General features: G+C 42.4%; 1 protein-coding gene across 1 annotated transcript; it reads left to right on the plus strand.

Moving 5' to 3' along the window:
• Positions 1-5634: 5634 nt before the first annotated feature.
• T265_00705 (hypothetical protein) lies at positions 5635-18263 on the plus strand (the record flags this gene model as incomplete). Its single annotated transcript, XM_009164554.1, has 7 exons — positions 5635-5824; positions 5963-6012; positions 7029-7127; positions 10098-10244; positions 10489-10677; positions 14520-15122; positions 18078-18263. The coding sequence occupies 7 exons, from the start codon at positions 5635-5637 to the stop codon at positions 18261-18263; spliced, it is 1464 nt and encodes a 487-aa protein (XP_009162818.1).
• Between the last annotated feature and the right edge of the window lie 2647 nt (positions 18264-20910).

Genomic DNA, 20910 nt, shown 5'->3' on the forward strand with positions numbered 1-20910 from the left:
TATTCGAAATATATCGCAGTATATTTTCAAAAAGGAAACTATTCACAAGGTTACTGAAAACGCTTCGACAGCCTACGACTGGTTTCGCCCTTCTTGGGGCATTTTGGCTCAGCGTTGATACAGCCCTTCTGCAACACGATCAGTCGAAGCACAATATACACGTGGATCTCATATGTGTCTGGCTCAAAGCTTGTGTTCATACGAATAGAGTTGAGAATCCAAAGGATAGGCAGCCTGGTTAATTTCACTGGCCTGTGAATGTAAGCAATGTAGTGTAGGTTGCATCGAACCGCAGTGAGACTTTTTTGATCAGTTTGACAAAATCTATGAAAACGGAGTTCAAGCCGACGTAGTGCTGTAAAACAATGACAATTGGAAGGCTTGGTTTAGAAATTATTTGAATAGTTTACGGCTTCCAATTAGTCAGTTTTGTTTTGCATGCTAATACCTTTCGGGTTCAAACAATAATGTTTTTTTTTCAGAAAGCTATGAAGCCGAACTTGTTTAGTTCCGGTGTTGTTCGGCCCACGTTTTGGTTTGGCTTTCCAAAACCAGACAGCTGGTTGCGTGACGCGATTGAAAACATACCGAATATGTTATGCAGTGTTTTTTGTTTCCGCAAACAGGAGTTTGGTTTCAACAAACAGAAGATCTATGTATGCTATAATTATTTGAATCTGTGGAACACGGATTCAAGTTCGGACAGCCTCGTTCTGAGTAGATGGGTTGTCTCAAAGCGACAACCGTGCTGGATTTAGCTGGATGAGCAAACGTGAAACCAGTAAATGATTGGAGATTTTTCGATTAAAACAATCCACAAATACTTGGTAATTTTTGTTGCTCATTTGAGGCACTACACTCAAAAGTAACCGAGCAAATCTCGAGTACGAGGGAGTTCCCCTCGATGTACATGACCAACAACATGACTTACATGGACAACAAAGGAAAGAGCAGTTGATTTTAGCCGATCTGTTTGTCTAATGAACATTTTCTATCAGTGAAATTCCCGCACTCCAATATGCCTGCAAAACATACCACGTCGAATCGTCCAGGAACTTGAAACGACTAGGTCTGATAGGCCACGTTAGGTTCCTCTTGAGTCGTTTTTCAAGCATTAGATCTCTTCATTTACTTTGAGATTAAGCATGGTTTTGTTGCGGTGCTCATGTGAAATCTGATTACCATTTTCTCAAAACAGCATGACGTAGAATGCATTCCTTTGCTTTCATTGCAGTTCCAATAAAGATTGTAATAGGCAATAGTAGGAACAGAATTGACTGTCTTTTAACACACAAGTGGTTTCAGAGCTTTCAACAGTCAAAATGTGGAACAGGGATTCTGTACGTGCTGAATGCCTTGATGGAAATGGACATTCCCTGCACCAAAGAGTGTAAACTACATCCACTCTAGTCAGAAAATGAATGAAGGATAACTACCATCTGCAACGCATCGTATTGAAACCTGTGTTCAACTATCTCGATAAAACAGATAGCACGCATGGAAAAGCTTCTGCCTGAGAGGTGCCGAATACTACACGCAATGTGATTTATGATTCTGTATAAGGCGAAATTGTTCGGGAATACAGCTTCCCGATTCGGATCCATGGTAGGTGTGAGAGTAGATGGATAGTGAGTGGAGGGATTTCGCCCATTAGCGTTGTTGATGAAGTTTGCTAGAGCTAGGCGCTTCGCCTCTCGAAGGCTCGCGTTTCCGGAAGGCCTGTTCCCTCGGATATTCAGTCTTGGCATCAAGCTGTGGCGCAGTCTGCCGAGCACGATAGTTAGAAGCTCCCGGCTTCGTCATGGTGACCAGGTGGTTTTCTACCATGGTTACTATGATCAATAGGAGAATTTCATGCATATTCTGCAGCCCTGCTGGGTCACGCACGATGCTGGGTGTATTAGACTTAATCAGGTCACAAGGAGACTCGGAAAACTCATCCATCATTTGGGATACACTTATTCCGAAGAGTTGGAAGCACCTACTCAGACGTCTCTTATCTAGCCCGAACTAATTACTATACGGGTGCGCTGAGCAACCGTGACAGATGTAAATGTGATCACGGATGAATAAGAAATGATTGTGTAGAACGAGAGAAATCGGAAGTACGCTTCTGACTCCTATCTAAGACCTATCTTTCATCGATTCTGATGTTAACTTTTTGGCCTACAAACCAATGGTCATTTCATATCGAGGGATCTGCATATAGCCCTCATTATTGCAATTGAATTTTTCACCTGATAACGTGACGCTCACCTTACACCAGAGTGCAAGTGTTGACTGTGCTAGCCTCAAACAGCATTTAGCATCGTTTTTCTTTCCCTCAATTGCTAATCTTGGCACATGTGTCTCCTTACAAAACTTGCGTTGACTGGAGACCTTTGATAGCACGCCCACCAATGGAATGTTCCCCTCTTTTCTACTGTTCTCCTGTTCGTCATTCCTGATCTATCCCTAGGTTTCACTTGTGGTTGTGGCAGCGCAGTGATGTGATAATGTGATAGAGGAAAACTTAAAACTTATGTACCCTTCACGAGGGACCAGTAAACACCAGGTCGTCTGACATGTAATAGCGCACTTGAAAGTGATCTACTTCTGCGAGCTCAACAATAACTCCAGGCCATCATCGTGTTGTTGATCCTTATTGGAAGAACTTCTACGAGGCTGAGGACCGTCAGAGCAGGAGCAGGTTGACCGATGGATTGGTCGTTTTCACAAGTGTCAAATGCTGATGGTTTCGACGAATCCAATCACGATTTTTCCTGATTTTAAAACTACTTAGTGGGCTAATTAAAACTTGAGTGTTCCATCACCATTTATTTTCTTTCTCGGATCTCCTCAGATGGGCTAGTCCCCGAATTATCATCACTCGTATTTGAACATCAATCTGGAGGAGCTCACAGATGAAAGTTCACCCTCGAATTAAGATGTCTTAACTGGAGACTTAAGTGAATCTCAGAGAGAGAGACACGCAGAGATACGCTTAAATTTGGAATCCTTCTACGATGTCGTTTGATATGTTAACTGTTGCTACGTTACCAGAGACATATTTGCCGTTTCACTGGAAAACCTCTACCCAACATTTCGCTGTGTGATCACTGTGAAGATGTTTTCACGCACTATTCACATTCAAAGCGCTTTTATTAGTTTACATATCCCTCGTATTTTCAATCAACCCTTTCCTTTTCCTTATAGGGGACGGCTCAAAGACAATTCCACCTAGACACATCGAGTGGAAGATTCTCTCTCAAATCTAAACTCGATCGGGAGAAATCGTCTCAGGCTGAGGTCGATTACGGAAAACATCCTTTCGGCTGTGGAAACCATCTTTCGAGATTGTTATTTCAACAGCTGATTTATCTTTTTTTCCGCGAATGGCTGGGCTTAACCTGCTAACATGTTTTCCATTCCTGTCAGTTACAATTCCAAGTTCACAGTGAAGTATTTAACCGCATGTATTCCGAGTTCAACAAGTGATCAGGATTGGGGAGTTCCTGCAGCTTCTTGGGACCAGTCTTCCTAAAGATGCTGTCATCACTGTCCAGGCATGCAGTCAAAATTACCTAACTAACCCGGTGGTCTTTTTTGTCCCTTCAACAATAAAATGCAATAAAAGCGTTCCCATACGTCTTTTTAAGGAGCTAAGGCAGACGTCGAGAAATACACTCATTTGCAAATCAATTTGGTTTTCACGAAGGACTCAATTGAATCTCTCGTCTATGATATTCTAAAACTGAATGTGCTGCACACAGGCCGCCTCATGATTCAATTGGCATGATATTCGAAATATATCGCAGTATATTTTCAAAAAGGAAACTATTCACAAGGTTACTGAAAACGCTTCGACAGCCTACGACTGGTTTCGCCCTTCTTGGGGCATTTTGGCTCAGCGTTGATACAGCCCTTCTGCAACACGATCAGTCGAAGCACAATATACACGTGGATCTCATATGTGTCTGGCTCAAAGCTTGTGTTCATAAGAATAGAGTTGAAAATCCAAAGGATAGGCAGCCTGGTTATTTCCACTGGCCTGTGAATGTAAGCAATGTAGTGTAGGTTGCATCGAACCGCAGTGAGACTTTTTTGATCAGTTTGACAAAATCTATGAAAACGGAGTTCAAGCCGACGTAGTGCTGTAAAACAATGACAAATGGAAGGCTTGGTTTAGAAATTATTTGAATAGTTTACGGCTTCCAATTAGTCAGTTTTGTTTTGCATGCTAATACCTTTCGGGTTCAAACAATAATGTTTTTTTTTCAGAAAGCTATGAAGCCGAACTTGTTTAGTTCCGGTGTTGTTCGGCCCACGTTTTGGTTTGGCTTTCCAAAACCAGACAGCTGGTTGCGTGACGCGATTGAAAACATACCGAATATGTTATGCAGTGTTTTTTGTTTCCGCAAACAGGAGTTTGGTTTCAACAAACAGAAGATCTATGTATGCTATAATTATTTGAATCTGTGGAACACGGATTCAAGTTCGGACAGCCTCGTTCTGAGTAGATGGGTTGTCTCAAAGCGACAACCGTGCTGGATTTAGCTGGATGAGCAAACGTGAAACCAGTAAATGATTGGAGATTTTTCGATTAAAACAATCCACAAATACTTAGTCGGTAATTTTTGTTGCTCATTTGAGGCACTACACTCAAAAGTAACCGAGCAAATCTCGAGTACGAGGGAGTTCCCCTCGATGTACATGACCAACAACATGACTTACATGGACAACAAAGGAAAGAGCAGTTGATTTTAGCCGATCTGTTTGTCTAATGAACATTTTCTATCAGTGAAATTCCCGCACTCCAATATGCCTGCTGCGCCACACACGGACTGGCCCTAAGTAATTGATATGCTACGAAAAAATTCTGCAAAACATACCACGTCGAATCGTCCAGGAACTTGAAACGACTAGGTCTGATAGGCCACGTTAGGTTCCTCTTGAGTCGTTTTTCAAGCATTAGATCTCTTCATTTACTTTGAGATTAAGCATGGTTTTGTTGCGGTGCTCATGTGAAATCTGATTACCATTTTCTCAAAACAGCATGACGTAGAATGCATTCCTTTGCTTTCATTCCAGTTCCAATATTGTAATAGGCAATAGTAGGAACAGAATTGACTGTCTTTTAACACACAAGTGGTTTCAGAGCTTCCAACAGTCAAAATGTGGAACAGGGATTCTGTACGTGCTGAATGCCTTGATGGAAATGGACATTCCCTGCACCAAAAAGTGTAAACTACATCCACTCTAGTCAGAAAATGAATGAAGGATAACTACCATCTGCAACGCATCGTATTGAAACCTGTGTTCAACTATCTCGATAAAACAGATAGCACGCATGGAAAAGCTTCTGCCTGAGAGGTGCCGAATACTACACGCAATGTGATTTATGATTCTGTATAAGGCGAAATTGTTCGGGAATACAGCTTCCCGATTCGGATCCATGGTAGGTTTGAGAGTAGATGGATAGTGAGTGGAGGGATTTCGCCCATTAGCGTTGTTGATCGAAGTTTGCCAGAGCTAGGCGCTTCGCCTCTCGAAGGCTCGCGTTTCCGGAAGGCCTGTTCCCTCGGATATTCAGTCTTGGCATCAAGCTGTGGCGCAGTCTGCCGAGCACGATAGTTAGAAGCTCCCGGCTTCGTCATGGTGACCAGGTGGTTTTCTACCATGGTTACTATGATCAATAGGAGAATTTCATGCATATTCTGCAGCCCTGCTGGGTCACGCACGATGCTGGGTGTATTAGACTTAATCAGGTCACAAGGAGACTCGGAAAACTCATCCATCATTTGGGATACACTTATTCCGAAGAGTTGGAAGCACCTACTCAGACGTCTCTTATCTAGCCCGAACTAATTACTATACGGGTGCGCTGAGCAACCGTGACAGATGTAAATGTGATCACGGATGAATAAGAAATGATTGTGTAGAACGAGAGAAATCGGAAGTACGCTTCTGACTCCTATCTAAGACCTATCTTTCATCGATTCTGATGTTAACTTTTTGGCCTACAAACCAATGGTCATTTCATATCGAGGGATCTGCATATAGCCCTCATTATTGCAATTGAATTTTTCACCTGATAACGTGACGCTCACCTTACACCAGAGTGCAAGTGTTGACTGTGCTAGCCTCAAACAGCATTTAGCATCGTTTTTCTTTCCCTCAATTGCTAATCTTGGCACATGTGTCTCCTTACAAAACTTGCGTTGACTGGAGACCTTTGATAGCACGCCCACCAATGGAATGTTCCCCTCTTTTCTACTGTTCTCCTGTTCGTCATTCCTGATCTATCCCTAGGTTTCACTTGTGGTTGTGGCAGCGCAGTGATGTGATAATGTGATAGAGGAAAACTTAAAACTTATGTACCCTTCACGAGGGACCAGTAAACACCAGGTCGTCTGACATGTAATAGCGCACTTGAAAGTGATCTACTTCTGCGAGCTCAACAATAACTCCAGGCCATCATCGTGTTGTTGATCCTTATTGGAAGAACTTCTACGAGGCTGAGGACCGTCAGAGCAGGAGCAGGTTGACCGATGGATTGGTCGTTTTCACAAGTGTCAAATGCTGATGGTTTCGACGAATCCAATCACGATTTTTCCTGATTTTAAAACTACTTAGTGGGCTAATTAAAACTTGAGTGTTCCATCACCATTTATTTTCTTTCTCGGATCTCCTCAGATGGGCTAGTCCCCGAATTATCATCACTCGTATTTGAACATCAATCTGGAGGAGCTCACAGATGAAAGTTCACCCTCGAATTAAGATGTCTTAACTGGAGACTTAAGTGAATCTCAGAGAGAGAGACACGCAGAGATACGCTTAAATTTGGAATCCTTCTACGATGTCGTTTGATATGTTAACTGTTGCTACGTTACCAGAGACATATTTGCCGTTTCACTGGAAAACCTCTACCCAACATTTCGCTGTGTGATCACTGTGAAGATGTTTTCACGCACTATTCACATTCAAAGCGCTTTTATTAGTTTACATATCCCTCGTATTTTCAATCAACCCTTTCCTTTTCCTTATAGGGGACGGCTCAAAGACAATTCCACCTAGACACATCGAGTGGAAGATTCTCTCTCAAATCTAAACTCGATCGGGAGAAACAAAGTCGTTATGCGTTCAAAGTAAGTATTGCTCACATGAAGAAACTTGCTGCAGAATTATTCCTCAAATGCCTTCTACCTGTCCAAGTTTAGATAGACCTCTTGACTGACGCCAAATGGCCACGGAGATTAGATGGATCCATGAGTGTTGTTTACAACCCTCATTCTGTATGTGAATGAAGCATGTGGAACAACTAAATGGAACAACAAATTTGCCTTCCTCACAAACAGTATGCCACAACTGTGGTTGGAGAGCCCATGTTCACCATACCTCCGAATCCTGGTTGACTTACTTTACAGCACTCTGGAATGACTATAGAACGCTACACTTATTCCAACACCAGAAATTACTTTAAGTTGACCGCATCGCGGTGGGACAGTGTCCTCGTTGTACGACGAAAGGTGAAGCAAATATGTCCTATGTGACAACCAAATGAAGGCTTTCCAGTAAGTGACTTACTTCAGTGAAAGTATCGGACAGTAAGGTAAGGTAACTAAACTGAACTGATGACACGGTAAAAATAAATGCTGCTTGTGGTTAACGGCCGACATCAATGCAGGTTGTCAAAGTCCTAAAATAGGACCGAGGATGTGAGGCCACTAGGAATGGTAACTTTGAAAATAGGGCTGTCATGAGAGTTCACTTCTTGTGCCTACTTCCAGTGAATACGTCTTTTTGAGCGAGCCATCGCATCACTATTAACTAACTGCTGACAGCGTTCCGGCAGGCAAACTGGACGACTTTTATTTCAAGCCTGTATTGATGACTGTACTGATGATTGTCTTGTTTAGCAAATTGTCCAAAAGTGAACGATTTAACGAAGGTTAGGCTTTTGGCATTTTAATAAAACTAAGATCTTATGCGGAGACTTGCACACAGGAAATGAAAATTCCCGGAGCAAATAAATGTTTTCCCCAGGGGATATTTGGTCCTGTAAAAGAGGCCGACCCATTCTGAAAAATCTAACTGTATTGTAAAGCTGACCCATTCATACATGGATTCATCAGGAATGCGCATCTCACGAAGATTCAGGGATTTCCGAAACTGCGATCTTCCTGATGATAGTTGGAACACATTTTTCATGCACAAGAGGTCAAACGCCTAAAGACAGTGTCCAGACTACCAGCCACGAGGTCGCGGGTTTGAGTCTCCCTGAAGTTTCGTTAAATTCTATGTGACGGTAAAGCAGCAAGACTGGCTTGATTTGTAGGGTGAAATTTCCATTAAAAATTCTGAAATCCCCTCTTGCTTTTCTTTATGTTTCTTTTTCAAAAAAAAAACGCCATGCTGCTCGGAGCTGTGAAAATTACATGTACTACTGATAAGTAATGTAGTCACAATCATTGGTGGACCAAAGCTGGTACAGCACACAGAATTCCGTCTACTTACTTGGTGGGGGCAATCTAAGTTTCCCTCCGATGCAAGATAACAGGAGATCAATCAGTCTCATCTGTTCGTGTGGGAATTGTCTTTACAATCTAAGGCTTGAATTTCGAGTCGAATCACACAAACAAAATCGTGTTATCCGAGCGGTTTAAGTCTCCAATTGTTTGACATATCAGACATCATATATTCTGCTCCACCAAAGTGGCATATCCTCCCAAGGGACCCGGAAGATGATGTAGCTGATTTTTCTAGACATCTTTGAAATCACGCTTACCCTGACTAGTGTAGTATTTTGACAGTTGTATGGAAATGCCAGACGCATGTTTAGTGGATACCAGGTCTTTGCTCGGTAAGCAATGAGTGAGAGACTAGTAATCCGCAGATTGACCGGAAACCTAGTTGCGCAGTGCGGGGTCATCCCGTACTAACGTTGCTGTGGAACGATTGGTACGCACCTCATGAGTGTGATTCGGTAACAAAGCTGAGTATTCTCATCGAATTTTAGTGGTGACCAACAGGCAGTTAATCATTTGTACCGATAACTTGTACCAAACAACAGTGACTTAAATATCAGGAGCCTATCATTACGCGTTAGTTGACTCCGGTTTGGCTACTGCGAATTAGAGAATTTTTTAGGTGCCGATATTGAATGCTTGATTGACTCATAATGGCAGGCTTGCGAAATTCTGCCACAAAACCGAACGGCTGCTGGCAACCTCCAACTGCGTTCAACTGAGGGTAGCCAGGCAGCTCCCATCCCAAAAAACAAACTCTGCTTGTGGATTTTCATAATACACTTTGAACAAAGTAATTTCATACGCTTTACAAGATAGGCGCTCTTCGAGTCGTCCCGTTTATGGACTTCATGTGGGGGGAGGCTAAATTTCATGGTTGGAAATCCATAAGGCATCGCTCAATCGTTTTTCACTCTAGATTGGTCGTGCACTGAACAAGAACCAAACGCTGTTTGAGGTTATCGTTCATTACCAGACAGACAAGCCGGGTGGCGTCGGTTTTTTTCCGAAACAAAATTTGGGACAAAACTTCCGGTGTTTATCGTTCTTTTTCATCACTAACATCTGGCATAATTTTCGGTTCCTCTTATATTTGAATAAAACTACTTCGACCTAAGCTCAGTCTATTTGCCAAGTGCACTGTATCGAATAATTGAGGTCGGAGTTTTGACGACTAGGCAACAAGGCCTATCTGATTCGCAGGATTTAGTAACGCGCCATGGCATACAGTCGGAATGCATTTTGTCAATTTGTCTTAACCCTTGCAAACGTTGTTCCAACAACCATTTTCGTCCCTCTCAACTACTGCTCTGATTTAGTGAACAAAGTTACGATCTTAAGAATTCAAGTTGGATGATGCGTCTTGCACGTTACCATGGCGCGTGCCCAAGGGCAACAAAACTAGCTTGAAAGCAAAACTGCAGTAAAACAAACGTTTGTTGAACCATCAAAGAGACTTTGAACCGGTCTGTGTCGGGGCAGAAGCAAACGCCTGTCTTTCTTTTGTGGTGTACGATGCAGAAAAAGTATGGTGAGAACAATCTCCCGCATGCCATGTGTTACTAGCATGTTATGTTTTTTCCTTTCCAGGTGTACGCAACAGACCGAGGGATCCCGAAACTTAGTTGTGTCAGTGCGGTTATTGTCCGTGTGTTGGATATCAACGACAATGCCCCGAAGTTTGTCTACCCGACACAAAAGAATCACACAATATACGCGTCTGTTTACACAAGCCCGGTAATTTTTTTCGAGGGATCCTCATTAGACCTGAGCGCAGTATTCCATCTTACTACGTGATGTATGTCCTTTTAGGGAAATTATTTTATACCTGCTTGTCGGAGAACAAAGATGTGTAATCTTTGTCTTTTTTATTACTACTTGATGTCAGTCAAATTAACAAATGTCTCCATGAACGCGCCGTCCTTTAAACGCAGATTTCGATTTGACTCATCCATCGGTCATAATTATGAATGCATTTCAGGGTGTACCGCTGGTCAAGTTAACAGCCGTGGATCCGGACGAAGGACAGAATGCACAGCTGTCATTTTTTCTCGATGATACAACAGAACACGCGGAGATATTCGTCCTTGATGAAAATTCCGGAGAACTCAGTCTGGCTGCGACAAACGAACCGGAGAAACTCGAGGGCAAATATAGTCTGGTTTTACGGGTATGTTAACTTGAATTTTATCGTCAATGCACATTCAGTTATCCCATTAGTACATTTTCATCCAGTTCAAGCAGTTTCAGAAGCATCAGCTCCACTGACAAATATCAATAAGTTCGACAAAATGCTTCATCCCAGTCCAGTGTTTTTCTCGGATTATGCTTTTTTATATTCCAAAGCTAACGGAAACCTACGAAAAGTTCTCTTCACAGCTTTCACCATTTGTTCATCACTGGCGAGAGAGAGAGAGACAGCCTTCGTGCATTCTTCATCCTGATGGCCTGGTTCATAAGTGATAATTGATCCGATAACCGTCTGCTTTGGTTTGTGCCAGAATCGACTTTGATAAGCAGTTTTCATGCAATCAAACTAAGCAATCGATGGACATCGTTGTTCGATATTTTTTATGCACGTGGCTAATTTGAGCTTCTCCAGATTTTTCTTCCTCTAATCATAAACTGCAAGAAAGGTTTTATTAGGCTTGGGGAATCTGATGGGGCTTTGGGCAAAAATATCGATGTGTAAAATACATGCGGAAAGGCGAGTGCTGCCTGTCAAAATATAAGTTACCTGAAGCAATCCTAAGCCAGGGTGACCATCTGAAATCCGAATCTGGCTGCGCAGTAACTTTAAGGACATTTTCAACCAAGGTATAAGAAAGGTTTGTTAAATTGTTTAAAAACTGACATCATTAGTGGGTGAGTAACGACATGATGCAATCGCTGCTTACGTTATTCAAATTGCAGTACTATGTCACAGCACATTAGAAACCAGTTAGTCAGTATAAGCATTGAGGGGGGGGGTGGCATCACATCAGAAAAGGAAGCCGACCTTAGGGTGAGCATAGCAATCTGACTGCTGACTTCCACAGAGATCAGAAAACCGGTCGGCGACAGTCAGTGAAAGCGGATTCAGGCAGTTCAGGCCTAAACTGATAGATCACCGTTGGTAAATTTCCACTCATTCTGCCTTTCAAAACCAAATCACAGAGCTAGTTGCTGCAAAAAAAAACAGTTTGACTTTCTAAGAATGGTGACCAATGGTTTCATGATAAAGAAACCTTTGGTGTGAGACTCGATAAGAATTACTTAGAGTGGATAATCTCCCAGGTTCGAAGATATTCTGTAATCTCATTAGGGGATCTACACAATTACGGAGACAAACAGCCTAAAACTGGTCGATAACAACGAAAACCACTGACAGTGACGCAGTAAGTTTTGACGTTCGGATAGCTAATCTGCAAAAAACCAGATGTTTTTCAAAACAATTTCATTGGTGTAAAACTTCCCTGGATACAAACCAGTAAGATGGTTGGCACAAACACTGAAACAAGTACGCAGTCGGCTGTTAACCCATATTGGGTAGCCTTCACCTGACAGTATCGACAGCTCAGCTGAATGTTCAAGGTCAACTTCGCAAGTTAGTACAACATACATGTATTTACAGATGTGCCTCTATGTGAAAGCACAGGATCCAAATGTAATTCCCTCCACATGAAAGACATCAAAAGTATGGTAGTAGCAAGCAAACTGAAACGTCCGAATCTGTTTTGGAAAAAAGTAATGTCAGACTCGGCTTCCAATGTTAATAACAAACAGATTGATGGTCTTCATACTAAGTCCGTTTGGTCTTGTTCTAGCTGGTGTATTCATGGCTGGCATTTACGTGCGAGAAGAAGATCTTACTGGAAGGGTGAAATTCTGAAAAAGATGTGCACATGATTTGTTGGTGGTTACATGATCACTGCCATAAACATAGAGCTGCTCTAGGCACTCACAACCGCTCCCCTGAACATAAAGATAACAATTGAGCATGGAAGGAATGAAACGGTGGCCTTACTTGATATCCAGGTAACCAGACTAGAGGTATAACCCTTCGTAACTCAGTTCACAAAAACGTAATTGGTGCCGATATGTCACGAAAAGTCTTTGAACGTTATTTGACGCAGTGAGGAACGTCTGCATTGAAGAGAGTATCGACATCGTACCTGGAGACACAAACCTGTGAAAATGTTTCAATCATAATGATGCCCAAAAGAATTTGTATAAAACCTAGAGTAGGTATCTCAGAATTTGGTTTCAGTCTCAGTTCACTGTGCCGTTAAATGAGATCGTTAGTATATTATTTTTCCACAGGGTATTTATGATCAGCCCTGAGGCATCCTAAGATGAATCTGATAAGCAGATCCGGCGTGCTCGTGGAAACAGAATTAGATAACATTGTTTCCGCCTTAAGGAAACAAATCCAATGGAATATGTATTTTTGTAAGCGCCAGGTTTTAAGGACCTGAAGGACCGGAGTTTGATGAGTTATTCAAATAACGTAAATAATCATCAACTTCATGTGTTACTCTGAGGCGTTGGATATCCTTCATTGCTACTGCCTTTTCGTAAATTAACGTCATCTTCAGCTGTAGCTGAGGCTGTTGCGATAAAATGATTCAGTCCTTCACAGCGTTCCTAAGATTTATTTCGTATCTTCTCATTGACTGATCAATCTCAAAACACGCGATCAGTATTCCAGCGTTCGCAGGAATCAGCAGTGATTACATTGAGCCACTTTTGTGGGACAAATCACGTGTAAAGTCTAAGTTCATAATTTTGAGGGGAAGATATATGGGTCACGTGCCCTAGGTAGCTCCGTTGATAAGTTACCCTTCCGGTAAATGGCCGGTGGTTATTTTGTGTTCACCCAGTGACATGGTCATGCCTTCTGTGAATGGACGTCTCGATTCAAGATGCGACTGTACTATTCCAATTTAGTGATACCTGCGTATGTCCCTCTCACGCTTTTGTTCTGGCTCTGCAGGGTATCCATTGGTTGGTTCATATCCGGAACAGATGTGGAGACAAACTGATATTCCGAAGAACGTGCATCTCACAAGATCAGACTGTTGTTCGATAGCTAATGTAAGATTCACTGACAAAACATGCAATTTGGTTATAAAAAAAGCCTAAGGTTGACAGAAACTTGGGGGCTGCGCTTACCTGATGAGTCTCAAGAGAGGCGGAACCGGTCGTGCGCTTTCGAAAAGTTTTCAGCAACCTTATGAGTAGTGAATTACAAAATTGGTATCCTTTATTAGTCAGTCTGGAATCTACATCATCTGCCGGTTAACGGTTCACTCCGGAAAAGTTTTCATTTCAAGCTTTTATATCATGTTTTCTCACAAAATTGTCACGCTGAATGTTGCAAATATGGGGACTGAATGACAAAAGAAATAAGATGTATTTTATGAAAATACGATGGTGTATGTGTGACTGAATGCTACTCAGATTAAACAAGCGTTTCTTTCCCTAGCACACTAGTTAGTATAAATTCTCAGGTCATGTCCATCGAGTTAGAGGTGGACATTTTTAAGCTTTGATTTCCAATGGAAAAGAAAAATAGGGGAGGAAGTGAATAATGGGAAGATGGCACCAAAATGATTCTCACTAGTTAGTACGCGTTAGATTTATGGTTGGGGACATACTGCAACTGACCATGAAGCTTGGTTTTGAAGCTAAACTCCCGAGCATAATGAGGTAATACGCTAATGGTATTCATAAATTGATAATGCAGTTGATTCAGAACAACTGTGAGTGTTGTGAATACTAAATGACACGCCTTTTAATATAGCCATTTACTTTGTCAGGACGTTGATTTTCTCACAAGATAAGCTTTGTTGCAACCTTTGGACTGCATGCCATTGTCCAACGGGTTTAGAGAGGCGCCATCAACAAGGGTAGTTCCAATTTCCCTGCGCGTGTTTCCTGCACATCAGTCGCGTTGATCAGTTAAATTAGATGGCGAAAGTCACTGTTTTATTCTCTCTAACCCTTCATCATCTCTTTTATTTGCCCCAGGTTCAGGACGCCGGCATACCTTCGCTTTCATGTACAGCAAATATTAATATTGTACTGAATCGAAATGCAAAGCTATTCGGACCTCATTCCGTGCAACCAAGTCTTGTTGGAAAGCAACTCCAGCTTGACTCTTTCGGGAAAGATCAATCTAGTCGCCAGGCGAGATTCGAATCTAGTATCTCCTCTTCATCTGCCTATCAGGAAACAAACGCAAAGGGGAGAAACATGCGGGAAAGGACGCCTGATGTGTCTGGGAAATGGGACCCACAAACTGTTCGCTATGTGGCTAATGATGCATATGGAAAGCCTGAGGATGGAAAGGGGGATGCCGCACAGCCATTCAACTACTTGTCTTCTGAAAAGGCTCTTGTTGCCGTCATCTGTCTAATTGTACTATCTGCGTTGGTAGCATTCGTCTTCCTCATAGCCATCACTCTGATCCGGAGAAAGGCGTCTGCCTTGCACTTGAGAAACATACCAGCATCAGGAGCGGCCGTATCAGCGGCGGGGATGCCGAGGATAAACGCAAGAATCGCCAATACGTACAACAGCAAAGCCCGTCAGCTCAGTTGTACCTCAGACAAAGTAATGTCAGCCAGATACGTGAAACCACCTATGACTACCACAACAGCATGGGTTGTCGGTGATCTGAAACAGTATCCTACACTTTCAAGAAGTACTCTAAATTATTCTGGCCTCGAAGCCTACAGAACGCTGTGTCACACTCCTGCTGATTGTCTAACATTACAAATGCGAGCTGGAGACCATGACTCAAACTCTGGAAAAATTGAGGTAAGAGAACCAGATTTCTTGCCTGTGCTTTTCGTACGGTTGTCCTGTTTTTGTGAGAAAGCACGAGCTCAAACATATATCAAAAGCTAGTTTTAGTGCATCACACAAAATCCGTGTTAATTTACGTGACTCTGTTAGAGAAGGTCACCTTTGTTCTGGTGCTTCGGGTGATCGAGCTGAAGGAGGCCATTAATTTTTAGACTCCACCAACATATTTAAACAACAGGTGTGAAACAGACTAAATGAATCGGTTTCACTGTGTCTTTGCTTATACATGTTTCGTGAGATGTGAAATGCTGAGATAAGTAAACTGTTTTGAATAAAACTCAACTATAATGACCCATAATCCTTGGTTAATTGAGTACGCATGCGTTTCTCTCATATTTGTCTGTGGTAAACGTCAACTATGAGGCCCATCCACTAGAACAAGAGCCATCGGTAAATAAAGAGAAGAGCTAAACTGGAAATGGTTTTCCCCCGGCTTGGTCTGACACTCTTTTGCCGACTTCTGCGTTATAAGTCTCAAGAAGAAGTTGTGAAGGGGGGATAAGATTTTACATGTGATGCGGGTGCACCCATAGCTACTAAGAACGACACCTCTACAGCTCACTCAGCAGAATGTCAGTTAAAAACATACCGAGCTCCATGAAATAACCAAGAATCAACTGTCGCGTTCGTGTACATTACAATAACTCTCCCCTCAGAAATTCACTGTACTTCGGCCCTATGGGGCTTGGTCAAACTTTCGTGTGCCGAGCTTGTCAGCCGTCAGATTCTTGCTAAGCATCAATGATTAGTTGTAGAAACAATCCAAGTATTCATCAGTAGTCACAAACTTCTATCAGTTGCCAGTGGTTGAAAATTTTTAGAATCTACAGCCTTATCACTCCCTTTTGGACGCTTGTCTTCTGTTCTGATGCAATCGTCTTGGTGCGGTGATTCTGTCTACCACTTTTAAAACAAAGATTCATACCTTCAGACAGAATCGAGACAGCAGTGCCACGACAAATTTCACCCCACCTGAAGATTGTATGGATCTCGAGAACGCACCAAGCTGTGGTATTTCGGGAAAACAATGTTAGTAACAGCAAAGTACTCACAAAACTCTACCTGTGTTTTCTGTTGACAATGGATAAAAACAAGTTACTTTATTACTTTTGTTGAAAACTATTGCCCGAATTCCCGTGGATTATGTAGCATAATGCAATATGGAGAGCGCAAGGTTGATTTTGGGTTGGCAGACAAATTATTTTTACCAGTGGTAGATAAATAGCTCAAACACCCGGTGTGGTACCGAGTATACAACGTTTTTCCGCAAAATACTCGTTCAAAATATCAAGAGTCTGTTTTCGAAAAGCCAAAAGCCCGTGGACGTCTCAGGCCTCAGAAGTGGTTAACATTCAAAAATATATACAGGCTGACTGAAACGAGACTTCAAACTAGAATTTACGGATTTGTAATATACGAAAAAAACTTCATGCTGGTTGTGAAGTAATCCCGTTAAGATCAAACCAGTTCAAGAACTGTCCATTTCCAAATACGTACATATCAGCAAGACTAGGAAAGCATGGGGGAATGTGGTAAAATGAACAGACACGCGGGATTTTAGTGTTGTATTTAGTTTGCCACGCTAAAAGATGTAGCTTCAGATTCGCCGCTGTCTAGGCACTGGGCTGTGTACGGGATGATGGAGTTATACAGGTTTACAGTGAGAGAAAAGGTGAACTGATTTTTGAAAGATTGATGGAGTTCGCAAAATCTCTTAGTAGGGTAGAATGAACGAGACGTTGACAGTTGGATTGGATCCTCTGCGAAAAATTATAAAGAATATCGTTTTGCCTGTTGACCGCAGTGTCAACAGTATCACCCTTTGATGATTCATCATAGTAAAAAAGTGCTGAGGGAGCCTTTGAGTGAAGCAGTAGACTTGCAACAGAGAATACAATAGGAAAGCAGTAGATTCAGTTTAGAAGGGGGTTTTCAGCATAAGAATTTAGGTTGCAGGCTATATAGAGGGTTCTGCTTATGAGTGCGAGAAAAGTCGCTTTCATTGTTGTGTTGAATGTGGACTTAACAAGGTAGGACTATCAGAGGTTGTTTGAGATGTCTAGGCTTTAACACATTACCCTAGACGGTCCTGGAATAAAAACCACACCAAAAGTAAAGGAGAGGAACGTACGTGAGCGATTCTTTGGAAAGCCTTCCTGGAATGAGGTTATTTTTTATTATGAAATTCAGCAAAATTCAGGGCATTGGATTAGAGTGGACGGTCTTGAGAAGACCTTAGCGGTGCATAAAGTCTGGCTCACGAATTTACATGCACCAGAAGTCTCTACATCGTCAACATATTCAGCAGCTCATACGCTAATGACGCACAAAGAAACACCAACCTCCCAGTGAATACCTGAGCATTGGCCATCCACATCTTTAGACCACGTCTGGTCTTTGAACTTGTCATTAAACTTCAGGAGAGGGTCACCAGGACTTTCAAAACTCTTCTATCGATGCTGACAAACGGATCCATGCTGTCAAGACCTCTATTACGGTCAGGTGGAATGATGATCAAGCGTAACAAGTAAACGACAGCGTCTAATTATGCATACAATCTCCAGTAAACAAAGACTGTAGTTTTCGGGTAGCACAGTGGCCACTTGTTTATTTGAAAGCATTATGTTTAAGAGTTTCAAGCAAGCATTTATCCAATACCTCTTTCCTTGATGCGGAGACAATCCTTGTCACCCTCCAAAAATCATTTATTTTTCCAAGACGATTACATCAACTGAACAAGGCAGCCACTGGTTCGATGAACATTTCCGCCAGAACTTCGAGCAGCAGTGGTGGGTGGAAAGCAGAATCACCTGTGTTTTCAGTCTTGTGATTGATAAGTATTCATGCAACCGATCATTCAATCAACATGATTGGATGTTTGAGGTAAACACTGCGACTAATTAATTCGCGGTCGAAGTAGATTGTCGCTGCAATCTGCTTCAGACAGACCGCTGACAGACAGCTGAATTCATCATCGATGTCAGCATGCAGCCATATCTCTATCCACACCAAGGCACCAGTGTGCTGTCTTTTTTCAGTCAAATGCCTGATCTTTGCAAGAAGCGAACGGACATTGCTTGAATTAGGTTACCATGAATGCATTCTGCTGATGTTTTTCCGGCCAAGGGATACTAGCCAACAGGTACAATGATCTGCTCCAGAGTGGTCCGCCTGTTACCAGTCCTGACGTTTTGATCGAATTCATATGATGGAGTGAAAACGCTCCAAGATTTCAGGGAAGCGTAGTGTGTCATTATAGCGTAGTTTGCTAATTTAAACAAAATGGGTACATTGCGTCATGCTTGCACAAGATAATATCTCTCACACAGGAGCACATTATATTCCGAACATCTCCCGGTGAAACTGGCGAAGCGAGATCATTTCTTTTATAATAGCTTCCTTCTTGATACTGCTGGTTCTGAATTCCACGGGCCTACCTAAATTCAGCCTTTAACAATACCTAGGAGCCGAGCAATGTACCAAAAGGATATCAAAGAAAGCAAACTTGCCCTCTTAGGTCTCCGCTGTTTTAACGTATGTATCCTGAATGACGCAAGCAGCACGTAAAACATCAAGAATCCTTCCTGAAATAGTCTCTTTGCACATTGAGTGTGTACAGTTCTCAATGGCGTCCTAATGGTTCTCACTGTCCACATACGTAGGAGCAGTATGTGGTCACCCATTGCATAGGTTGGACCCAGATTTGATTTGCTTGCAGGGAGAGTTGTCTGTGTTGGAAACTATCAGGAAGGTCCGATCCCTGAAAGTAACCTCAGAACACCGGGGACCTACTGCTCCACCAAAATCTCAGAAGGAAAGCCGGCAAGCATCCAGGCCGGTCAATCGTTCAATCGATTCAGCAAAAGCCAGTGAGTCCTCATGCACGCCACAGAAGCACAACCGAATGTGATCAGTGTTCAGGCATTTCATAGAGGCACGACCGATGTTAATGGGTGTTCACTAATGCCTATCAGGCAGCCTGGATCAATGTTAGAAAGTCCTCTTTAAATAGCGTGGGACCGTTGTAACTTTTGCCCTCGTACTCGGGTGTTCGGACTATAGCTGTTGTGTTCGCTTCCGTGAGTTTTTTCAGGCACTGGGCACCGGAGCGGGTCAGCAGCAGATACCACGAATTGGCGAATCAGCAGATATAACAGAAACCTAAAAGTGAGAATACGTGAAATGATTCACAAAAGAACGGTTCTTTTAACCGAACTCAACCATTCCAACTGACTAATCATGTCAGATTACTTTCTGGTCTTTTTCCACTTTCACCTTCTGCTCTCACCTTTCACCTTTTGCTTTCACCTTCTGCTAGACATGCCTCACAGAAATCTGAGGTGCACATTTGAAACCTCTTAAATGGCTGGCAAAAATATGCACACAAAATAGACAAGCTTAATGTACTGGCTAAAGAATTCGTCCACGAGTTGCTCGGACGTTTTTAAGGTTGCCCCAGAAAGATTTGACTGGGAATGTTTAAATGTCGCATGGTTCCGCAAGTGACTAAAAAGACAAATCAAAGTGGTAAGTCTTCCGATTTTGTCAAACATCGAGTGCGCCCCCTTGAATCACTGCAGTGGTCCAGCTTAATGCCTCTCCTACGAGGATTTCCTGAATCGCCGTATGTATAAAGTCACAGGCCACTGCCTGTGCGTTTTCACGCATTTTGTTGACTAGCGTAACAATTCCTGTTTTTTGACTCCACGTCAAACCAGTCTCAGATACCAAAACAAATTCCTTATAACGCGTTGGTTACTCATCTGATAAACCTGAAACTAAGGTTTTATGAAGGAGAAACGCCATCGCAGACAAAATGCTACCTACTCAGTGACATCGGGTCCACATAGAAACAGCAGTTGTGCAAGCACGCAAACTTACTGTTAAACTTCCGTGATTTTTGAAACCTGTCACCCTGTCGCAACAACAATCAACCGATCCCATCCTAATAAGCCTAGTTGCTTGTGATTCACGTACTTCCTTCTAAATTCTGATTGTCTTCCTCTGTATTTTTGAGTTGTGCGTGTGTATGGCGAACAGTTGACAATCCGAATCACTCGGAAACCCCTCGTTCGTATTAAATGGAGACCTTCGGAGACAACTTCATCCATCCAGTGAGGCTGGCACCACTCATAAGCTGCATCGACAAATGTCATGTATAGTGTGAGTGATTGATCGCACAACCCACTCTACAGAGGAAACTGGTCTGGGGATGCTGAAAACCTGTGGACCATAAAACAGCTGTGAAACTGTGGTTTTAAAAACCCTAATCACGACTCATCCTTGACTAGAACCGGTTCCGTAAGCAGTGGTGTGTTCATTAGTGTTGTTACAATCAGTTATACTCATTCGACGAAGTCCTCCATAAAGTGTAGGAAACGAGTTTGTTTACAGTGCCATATCACCAGGTTAATGTACGCCGTCAGCCAGTAGGGTGAGTATTGAGTGGGAAAATGGAGAAAAGACACAGCGAAACATGGTGCACTAATTGGTACCAGAAGCTGCTCGAGAATTAGAAGACGAATGGCTGATATATTGGAAAGTCGTATAC

The sequence above is a fragment of the Opisthorchis viverrini genome, assembly GCF_000715545.1.
Source record: "Opisthorchis viverrini unplaced genomic scaffold opera_v5_7, whole genome shotgun sequence".
Taxonomy (NCBI): domain Eukaryota; kingdom Metazoa; phylum Platyhelminthes; class Trematoda; order Opisthorchiida; family Opisthorchiidae; genus Opisthorchis; species Opisthorchis viverrini.